We start from the raw sequence: 10,483 nt of genomic DNA, 5'->3' as shown, positions 1-10,483 counted from the left end.
ATTTGGCTAAGCATTTTATACCCATTATTTCAGTTAATCCTCATATCAAGCATACAAGGTAGATATTATCCAACCATTTTACTGAAGAGAATCCGAGGTTCAGTGAAGTGAAGGGAATTACCTACCTAAGGTCCTGACAGCTAGTTCAGCTAGTTGCTTCAAATCCTGCTATCCTTACCATTTGGTCTTCATGGCAATCCTTATGTACTAGGCAAGTGAAAGTCCCCATTTTGCACCGAGGAAACTGAGCTCAATTACTTGCTCACAGTCATTCTGATGAATCGAAGGCCCCACTCTTGCCCCTATCCTGTGGGTTCCCTCCCACACAGAGGGATACTTACCATAAGGGAGATTTTCAGGGGAAAAAAGCAGGGGAAGCTGTCCCCAAAAGAACTGCAAGGAACTTTAGTGCTTAGATTCTGTATTCCAGAGACCCATACAGTGACCTTCTCATGTATGGTCACACATCTTGTGTATGGCTACAGAGTGGAGACTAAATTTCCTTTCTAGTCTTACTCTTACCACATTTCCCCATCACACAGTCTTAGACCCAGTGACTACTGGGTCAGTCCTTCTTTCCAAATTATGAGCTCTGCACATTCCTGCTTCTGTGCCTTTGCTTGCTGTTCTTTTTTTTTTTTTTTTTTTTGAGATGTATTTATTTTTATTTTAGAGAGAGAGCCCGTGAACAGGGGGAGGGACAGAAGGAGAGAGAGATTCTCAAGCAGCCCATCATGGAGCCTGACACAGGCGCAGCTCCATCCCACCACCCAGAGATCATGACCTGAGCCGAAACTAGAGTCGGATGCTTAACCGACTGAGCCTCCTAGGCGCCCCTGCTTGCAGTTCTTTCTAGACTGCCCTCCTCATATCACTTCTCTAAATGATATCCATTCTTCAATGCCAAGTTCAGATATCTTCCCAGAAGGCTCGAGCTCTTGCCTGAATGGATTTAATGTGTTTTTCCATGTGGTGCCTCCTTAATGTTCTTTGGGAACTGCTGCTTCTCATAGTTTGGAATTATTGAGGAAAGTTGTCTGATTATGCATCAACATTGACAAATTCACCTGTGTGTTGAATAGAAAAGAGAGAGGCAAAGAGGAATTGAGAGACTGTATTTCAGTGATTCTGCTCATCTAACTGAAGAGGGGGAGATGAGACCCCAAACCTTCCACGCCTTCAATCAAGTTTTGTTCCAGTATCCTCTGTAAGTAAGTGGAATAGGATTCTAATATATTTATTTATTTATTTTAAAGATTTTATTTATTTATTTATTTGAGAGAGACAGCACACACAGAGGGAGAGGGAGAGAGAGAAGCAGACTCCCTGCTGAGTAGGGAGCCTGACACGGGGCTCGATCCCAGGACTCTGGGATCATGACCTGAGCCGAAGGCAGACACTTAACCGACTGGACCACCCAGGCACCCCTGATTCTAATATTTTTAAAAATGGTCATTTTCCATACAACGCGACCTATAAATGCAACCCAAATAGTCATTTGAGTTTCCACCCTAGAATCTGGCCACTGTCTAAAGTGTGACTCTTTATGTTTGTGTTTATGTCATTTCTGTCCTTGAGTTAGCCTGTGTTATACTACATTTGATTTATTTTCAGCACTCCACGTCTCCACAGCTAGCCCAGCTCCCCAGAGCTGCGCCCTCTGCCAACTGCTTCTTCTGAGGAGCCAAAGCCAATCTGTTTTCTTTCCTCCACAGGGTTGTCTCCTGCCATTGATATCTTATTTTCTAGTGGATGGTCTTTTGATTTGCAGCACTTCTTTTTAAAAAACTCAACATAATATTATTGTAACGGCTGAAGTTTTCCCAGGACGCTAAAATGGAAATATTTCCGAAGCTCATGGTAGTAAGTTAGGAATGTATGGGGAAGTCCATTTCCAAGCCCAAGAAAACCCAGGGCTGGAGCTACCACAAAACACACAGAGAAGATGAGGAAGCCAGCACCTCATGGCAAGGAGTTTTAGGTAATAAATTAAGAATGTCCAGAAAGCACATCCAAGAGGCCTATCATATTACTCTGGTGCTCCAGTTTCCAGAAATTTCTCTCTCCTGATGAATGGAGTGTCTATGTATGCTGAATCCATGAACTTGCTCCAGGTTCTGAGTCTGGGTGACAAGACAAGAGCAGGGTCACTGACAGAGAGCAAGCCTGCTTGGTGATAACTCTGACGATGTTTCAGCTTCAAATGCTTGGAAAGTGAAAGTGCTGAGAATCAAGTGGAGATGTTTGGAGGAAATCTAGAATATGGGAGTGACCTTAATGTCTGGAGGGTGAGAGAGCTGATCCGGAATGAGAGGAAGCAGGAAGCGTCTCCTCTCCCTGGTCCCCATCATCCCATCCTCACCCTGAATATGTGTGTATGATTTTTGAGGAGTGCAGAGACCTGCCAGAGAGTCAGTTTCCGTGTGTGTGTGTGTGTGTGTGTGTGTGTGTGTGTGTGAGCAGCCCTTTGGTGCTGAGAGTCAAAAAGATAGAGCAGCAAGAGCTCTGGGAAAGAGGGAGCAGGGGCACAGGGAGGAGAATGGTCAGAGCTCTGATTGGTAAAATGGCCAATGCCTGAACCCACAAGAATTCCGGAATGTGGTCTGGGAGACAATGCCACATGTGACAGGAGAAGGTCTACCATAACCAGGTATCGGGCCAGGGCCAGGGCCAAGGTCAGGAACCGAACCCCGGGGCGCCGCACAGGGAAATGTCTTTTGGGGTGCCGCCCGTTGGTGGGAAGGTCCGTGTAGTACTCTCTCCTGACTGTAGTTGCATCAGAAGTCCGCCAGGGTGTGCTACTCACCAACATTTCCTGTCGTTGAGCGCGATGGCCGATTCACCGGCTCCAGCACCTTTTGCTCGGAATGGGCTGTCAGTGTTGTTACTGCGTCATGTGGTCTCAGTAGATGTTCCTCCTTAAGCCGTCCAGCTGCTCTCTACAGCAGCACTGGGGCTGCAAGGCCATCCGCTGGGGACAGACCGGGAGAGGCTGTCTCCCCACTAACCCATCCACCTCGTACAGGTGATGACACAAATAGTTAGGAGGCTCTTCTGTGCGCAGCAGACTGTCCCTCACTAGGAGCCCAGGTGTCTTCCCATCCCAGGTGAGAGCTTAGGAGGCAGCTTGCGGCCCGCAGGACTCGGTGTCCTTGAGGAGAGAGACTGGAGACGTCACATGTCATCTGATGGGTGTCAGAGTCCCAGGAAGGGAAGGCAGATGTGGTACTACAGGAATGAGAAGCAGGAAGTTTTCCTTTGCTGCTGATAGTTAACCCCAGTAAACCAAGCGAAATATCAAAATGGATGTAAAGAGATCAAATCTTAAAATCTTTGGTTTCCCCCAGGCAAAAGAGCTGTACAATATTAACAAAGGGAAGGAATATTTCTTTTTGTAAAGTACATTTTCCTAGCTCTGCAAGGAAGTTGACAAGATAGTAATACCTTTCATGTTAAATGGAACTCATAATTTGACTGGTCTAGAGATTGGTAACCATTTACAAAAATTTAGAATAAGGGTCTCAAGAACTGCTGGGAAGGGGCACCTTCTGAGGGTGGCTCAGTCAGTTAAAGTGTGTGCCTTTAGCTCAGGTCATGATCACAGGATCCTGGCGTCTGGCTTCCCTGCTCCGTGGGGAGCCTGCTTCTCTCTCTCCTCTGCCCCTCCCCCTGGCTCGTTTTCTTTTCTTTTCTTTTCTTTTTTTAAGATTTTATTTATTTATTTATTTATTTATTTATTTATTAGAGAGCGAGCGAGAGAGAAACAGCATGAGAGGGGGGAGGGTCAGAGGGAGAAGCAGGCTCCCCGCCGAGCCGGTAGCCCGATGTGGGGCTCCATCCCAGGACTCCGGGATCATGACCTGAGCCGAAGGCAGACGCTTAACGACTGAGCCACCCAGGCGCCCCCCCGGCTCATTTTCTTACTCTCTCTCTCTCAGAAATAAATAAAGCCTTAAAAAAAAAAAAAGCTGGGAAAATAAAAGGAGGAAAAAAGAAACAAGTGTTCAAAAGAGAACAATGGAGTTTTAGTTAATAAAAGGTGTCTGGTTACCAAGATAACATAGGGAATGAAAGATATCAAAATAGATATTAGGCCAGTCCTAAGAAATTTTTCCGTATATGACTTTTATTTTACTTTTTAAAAGATTTATTTGAGAGAGAGAGAAAGAGAGAAAGCAAGCACGGTGGGGAGGGGCAGAGGAAGAGGAGGAAAGAGTCTCAAGCAGACTCCACACTGAGCACAGAGCCCATGGGGCAGGGGGCGGCAGGGGGACGGGCTCAATCTCATGACCCTAAGATCACAACCCCAGCTGAAACCAAGAGTTGGATGCTCAACTGATTGAGCCACCCAGGTGTGCCAGTATACTCCAATTTTTAAGGCTCTGATTTTTATTACAGTGTGAGTAAAATGCCAACATAACATTTTAGCTCATGTAAGGCTTGGATTTATATTCTGATAAGCCTAATTAATTGAAATTTCCAAAGTCCTTATATTTATACTCCTTATATTTATATTCTGATAAGCCTAATTAATTGAAATTTCCAAAGTCCTTATACTTATCTTATACCATTGAAATCATTACTTACACAAAAAAATAAGACTACGTAGATATAACTATGGGGTCTCAACCAAATTTAATTATAATAACTAGTGTAAACTTCACACAATGTTGTAAACCATATGGAACCACAGAATTATGTTGCTTGCATTACTGAGTAAAATTTAGGGTGTGTATTTAATACCAACAGTGATTAATGTAATACTGAGTGTCAATTTAAGTCATAATTCCAAGATAACCAATTAACTTTAAGAGTTTAGACATATTAATTTAAAATAATTAATAAATGACTTTTGGTTATCTGAAAAAAAATTAAGAATTTAAAGGAGTAGCATGAAACAGTACAAGTATCTGGAGATTGCACAATACTTTTTACAACCAGTCACAAAAGACCGCAAAAGACCAAATAAATGTAGGATTCCGTCTATATGAAATGTCCATAATAGGCCAATCTATAGAGACAGAAAATAGGGCAGGGGTGCGTGTTGGTAGAAATGAGGGGTGCCTGGGGCGCCTGGGTGACCTCAGTTGGTTAAGTGACCAACAATTTTGGCTCAGGTCATGATCTCAGTGTCGTGGGATTGAGCCCCACATGGGGCTCCACACTCAGTGGGGAATCTGCTTGAGATTCTCTTTCTCCCTCTCTGTCTCTGCCCCTCCCCCCCACTTGTGCTCTCTTTCTCCCTCTCTCTCAAATAAATAAATAAATCTTTAAAAAAAGAAAAAGAAAAAGAAATGAGGGGTGCCTGCCAGTTGGCACAAAGTTCCTTTTGAGGTTGATGAAAATGCTCTGAAATTGATTGTGGTGATGTTTACATGACTCTATGAAGTACACTTTAAATGACTGAATTGTATGTTATGTAAATTACATCTCAATAAACCTGTTTAAAAGTTATGTTTTTAGGTACTCTTATCCGTACAAAATGTACTTCTTTCCTCATATTCAAGTTACACGAATAAAATTAATGCAGTAAAAAATGTCTTAAGATACATTTCACATGTCTAATTTTATTTTTTAATTTTTTTAATTTTATTTTTTAAACCAAAATTCAAAGCTTTGAATCATGTTGTACCTATCATTATTTGGTATACTTATTTAAAATATATATGTAATGAGGTATATTCAAAATTAGTTAAGTAATTGGGAAGCATATGTATAATAGAGTATTAATAACCCCACTTAATACACTGATCTCATGCCTGATTGAGTGTGTACAGTCTATGAGTCAATCTGAGGTAGTGAAATACATTTTTATTTTTCTTTTGCATAGATGACAGAAGTTTTTTGCTGTAACTTCCAAAATGTAGACTATTAAAAGAATCCATTAACTTCCAGGAAACTTTTGGAAATACATAATCTGCAAACAACTATACGCAAATAAACAAAATGACAAGAGGTTCTTCATTTCGTATATGCAAATGATACTACAAAGCCCTCCAAGGACATGGCTTATGGAATCATAACCTTACAGGTAGAAAAGGCTTCCGCTTCCAGGCAGGCCAGAAACATTGACAAGTTTCAGGGAGCTGGAGAAGAGACTTGGAAATGGATGACCAAACCTGGTAAGGTGAATTAGATGGTGCTGGGTTTCAGGCCTCAGAGCGAACACACTGATAAGGTCAGTAGAAAGCATTTCTGGCACCATGGAAAGATTGGAAACTTATCCCCAGGGCTTTATACAGTTTACAGGGAAAAGTTAACTTTCTGCTTCTCATCTTATGGCTCTAATTTTGCTTACGGTTCAGCAAGGTCTTTGTGCAATTATACATGCCTCTTGCTGGACCTCTGAACTAAAACATGAGACATAGAATAACACTTAACATGATTCAGGCTCATAAACTGCATGAAATTGTTACCACCAGATTGAATCACCATACAATATTCGTTTGGAAATTCTTCCCAAATATAGGAAGCTGGTTGAAAGGAATACTATTAACGTGGGCATGACTCTTTCTGGTAACGATGATTGTGTATGTTTTGTATGTCAACTTGCCTCCATTTAAAAAAAAATGTAAAAAGTGATCAACTAGGCAAGAAATTTAATCAACATAAAGAGATAGCCCTATTTTTTTTGACCAAGACAGGTCTTTAAAAATAATCTGAGCGAAAAGGAGAAGCTTCAAAAGAAAAGTTGTCCCACACCTAATCAAGGACAGAACTTTTCTCCTTTTTCAATGATTTAATTCACAACTTCCTTCTGGAAAGAAATTATGATTCCTGGTCAAAATGCTTAGAAAAGTTTCTGCTAACTTTAAGACAATTAAGACTTGTTCTAGAAAACTAGTCACCCACCCACCCAAATGACACCAGTCAAGAGTCTTAGTGACCTTTTAATCAAACATTCTTCTTTTAAAAATCTAGTCTAACAATGATTATCTAACCTTTCACCAAAAGTGAATCTTTAAACTAGGACAGCCCGAGGCGTTTTCCCTTATAGCAAGATTGTAATAAAACTTTAAATGGTCCTAACTAAATTGTTAGAAGTATTTTCTTTAATTCTGGGGTCAGCTGTATGCTGCGGAGTTCCCCTCAAAGAATGCTTACTTGCTTGTGAAAGGTGATAACAACAAAATTCAGACAGATTAATACGAAATGCTGCCTTACCACAGGGTTAGATACTCCTCACGTTATTTAGCAATTCATCTTCAAAGGAAGCTACTCAGAGTGCTGCGTATGGGCATGATTAAACGTCGTGTCTATTAAATTAAAATGAAAGGCTGAGAGACTCTGACTTGATTCTACTCTTGGACTTTGATTTAGTCAGGAACTGAAGAAGATAATTGGTTATACTGTAACCAGGAGCAAAGTGTCAAAGACATAGAAGTGAGGATTATAAAGAAAGGTCAACGACATAGAAAGTCTCAAATGCAATAGCTAAGATAAAAGTAGTGGTGGCCAAATGTCCTTTCTTGGAGAAAGTACATACTTTGTTCCATTGCTACCCACCAGTCTCTGCCCAAACTTCCAATACTTTGCAAAGTTCCTAAAATGCTTCCAGCAAGATATGGGTCTGTTGAAAAAGGATTTGCTCCCTGAGATCATTTCATTTCAGCAAAAAGATGGTTTCCCTTTGGATACCCATCTCTCCTTCCAACTACCCTCTTGCAGATGGAGGCATCAAGTCAGTGTTTAAGCACCAATAATTTTGGACTTAATTGCCCTACCTTTTCCAAAAATGCCCCCGCTGTTTCTATTCTATGTTTCCTTCCTCTGGGCTTAATATAAACATTGGCCCCTGGAAGGAATACGTGGTTCCGTTGGTACCATAATTTAACCCCTCCCCAGTTCTTGGATATTTATTTATTTATTTATTTATTTATTTATTTATTTATTTATTTATTTATTAAAAGATTTTATTTATTTATTTGAGACAGAGAGAATGAGAGAGAGAGAGCACATGAGAGGGGGGAGGGTCAGAGGGAGAAGCAGGCTCTCTGCCGAGCCGGGAGCCCGATGCGGGACTTGATCCAGGGACTCCAGGATCATGACCTGAGCTGAAGGCAGTCGCTTAACCAACTGAGCCACCCAGGCGCCCAGTTCTTGGACATTTAGATATTCTTTTTTTATCATCTTAAGCGACGTTGCAGTAAACGTCCTCGTCCACCTATCTCTGCTCCCCTGTGTTGTCATTTCCTTACATCACCACCTTTAGATTTCCTTTTGTTTTTTTATGACGTTTTCTCTACTGAGAAGAGACTGTGCTGCTATTGGGAACTTGCCAGAATTATTGTTCAAACTTAATTATTAAATTGGCTTCTGAGTGTAAGTGACATTTGTGAAAATGAAGGTAAGAACAGATGGCTAGCCAAGGGCTTGTCCACCCCTCCTGGCACCAGCTGATGATGGATGGCCCACCCCAAGGAGCAGAAAAGCCTGAGCTGAAAGTCCGGAGCAGTCTCCGGAAGCCTCCCAGCAAGCACTGCGTCTTCAGTGTGGGAGGCAGGAGGCTGAGAAGCAGGAAGATGCTTATCCTTAGACCCTGGAGCTCAGGGCCAGGGACCCTACCTGGCACCTTAACCCTGGGCTGAGATTAAAGTGCCCTGAGCCGAGGGGTCAAGACCCTGGACAGCCCAGTGTGTATTTCCCTACCTTCATCACCCACTGCTCTTAGGAAAAGAGATCTCCCTCATGTTGGGGTTTTTAACCCCCCCTCTTTTTTTTTAAGTAGAAAAACTAACTGGTTGAACCCAGGGGAATATCTCCTGAGCTTAAAGGGCCTGAGTTTTGTCAACACATAATTGGCCTCTCCTGATAATAATTTCTAAAATACCTTTCCTTTTTACTTCTCTTTGAAGCTTATATATAGTTAGATAAGAAAAAGAGGTCCAAGTGACTAGCTCAAAGGCATACGGCTGGTTGTAGCAAGGATGAATAGGACTAGAACTTAGTTCTTCTGATGCTAGGTATTCCCTTATTCAGCAGTTATTGGGCACAAATAATGTGTATCAGTTATAGTACTAGCTAAGTTTTTGTAACAAAGATCCCAAACACAGTGCCTCGAATCATATCAAAGTTTACTTCTCTCACATATAACACTCCAGAGGTAGACAGCTGGTCCAGGGCAGATAGGCAGCTCTGCTCCATGAGGTCACTCAGGGACCCAGATTCCTTTATCTTGTTGTCGGGGTCACAAACTTTCTCCTTAAAGGGCCAAATAGTAAAAATGTAGGCTTTGCAGGTCATTCAGATAAAGTATAAAAATAAGCCAAACTAATCTATGGTATTAAAAGTCAGGCTAGGGGGCGCCTGGGTGGCTCAGTTGGTTAAGCGACTGCCTTCGGCTCAGGTCATGATCCCGGGGTCCTGGGATCGAGTCCCACGTCGGGCTCCTGGCTCAGCGGGAGGCCTGCTTCTCCCTCTCCCACTCCCCCTGCTTGTGTTCCTGCTCTCACTGTCTCTGTCTCTGTCAAATAAATAAATAAAATCTTTAAAAAATAAAAAAAAATAAAATAAATAAATAAAAGTCAGGCTAATGGTTGCCTTTGTGTGGGTTAGTGCCCAGAAGTGGACACAAGAAGACTTCTGAGTTCTGGCGATGTTCTATTTCTTGATCTGGATGGTGTGGGTTTCACACATGGGTGTGTTCATGTGAAAATTCTCTAAGCTATAGCATAATATTCAAGTACTTTTCTGTATGTATGTTATACTTCAGTAAAAACATTTAAATAAATTGCAAAAAAAAAAAAAAAGTAGGGCGCCTGGGTGGCTCAGTTGGTTAAGCGACTGCCTTCGGCTCAGGTCATGATCCTGGAGTCCCAGGATCGAGTCCCGCATCGGGCTCCCTGCTCAGCGGGGAGTCTGCTTCTCCCTCTGACCCTCTTCCCTACTCATGCTCTCTCTCTATCATTCTCTCTCTCTCAATAAATAAATAAAAATCTTAAAAAAAAAAGCGATTCAGAAGTATCACACTATTTCTTCTCTCATTACATGGGCTGGGGCAGGCTCTTCTTAAAGGGGACACAGTGCCCTTTAAGGGCCCCATGACACTCCTCAAAAGCAGACAGGGGGGATCAGGGAGGATTGGGGTCAAGGAGTCACTTCAGAGACGCTCACTGGAGTGGCTATCCAGTTCACAGCCATGGTTATCCCGTGGGCATGAGATTTGAGCCATCCATGGTACCTCACTTTCTGGCCATAATAACTGATCCAAAACATGGGTACGTGATCCAGGCCAGGACAAATAGTCTTTTCCTAGGAATTGCCAAACTGGATCTGAGGAAAGGGACTCCTTTCCTTCCAGCTATAAAGATGTGAGCCTGGATTTCCTGCAGCCTAGTCCAGGTTCCTAGAAATGAGCCTGATACCCAGTGAGAAGCAGGGAGAGAGAAAGAGCTAAGGATCTTCAGGCTCTTGGTTCCAAATATACCAAAGGTCAGCTCCACCCTGCTCTTCCCAGTTATATGAGCCAATAAATTCCTTTTAA

General features: G+C 42.4%; 1 protein-coding gene across 5 annotated transcripts in view; it reads left to right on the top strand.

Moving 5' to 3' along the window:
- Positions 1 to 10,483, top strand: part of SLC51B (SLC51 subunit beta) — a 52,180-nt gene that overhangs the window by 32,094 nt on the left and 9,603 nt on the right. Inside the window, exons 2-3 of one of the 5 annotated variants that reach the window (XM_064570301.1) lie at positions 1,083 to 1,207; positions 5,831 to 6,122. The exons of 1 other annotated variant lie outside the window; for it this stretch is intronic. In XM_064570301.1, the coding sequence (XP_064426371.1) occupies positions 6,005 to 6,122 (118 nt within the window). In that variant the 5' untranslated portion in view covers positions 1,083 to 1,207; positions 5,831 to 6,004. Of the gene's footprint in view, positions 1 to 673; positions 1,212 to 5,830; positions 6,123 to 10,483 lie in introns of all 5 variants that reach the window. 3 more of the 5 variants (XM_064570304.1, XM_064570302.1, XM_064570303.1) reach the window with 3 other exon arrangements.

This window comes from Mirounga angustirostris, unplaced genomic scaffold, assembly GCF_029215605.1.
Source record: "Mirounga angustirostris isolate CCGP_5_RB_7025 unplaced genomic scaffold, mMirAng1.0.hap1 SCAF_9, whole genome shotgun sequence".
Lineage (NCBI taxonomy): Eukaryota > Metazoa > Chordata > Mammalia > Carnivora > Phocidae > Mirounga > Mirounga angustirostris.
Note: the sequence above shows the minus strand (reverse complement) of the source record. Positions and strands in the feature narration are given on the sequence as shown.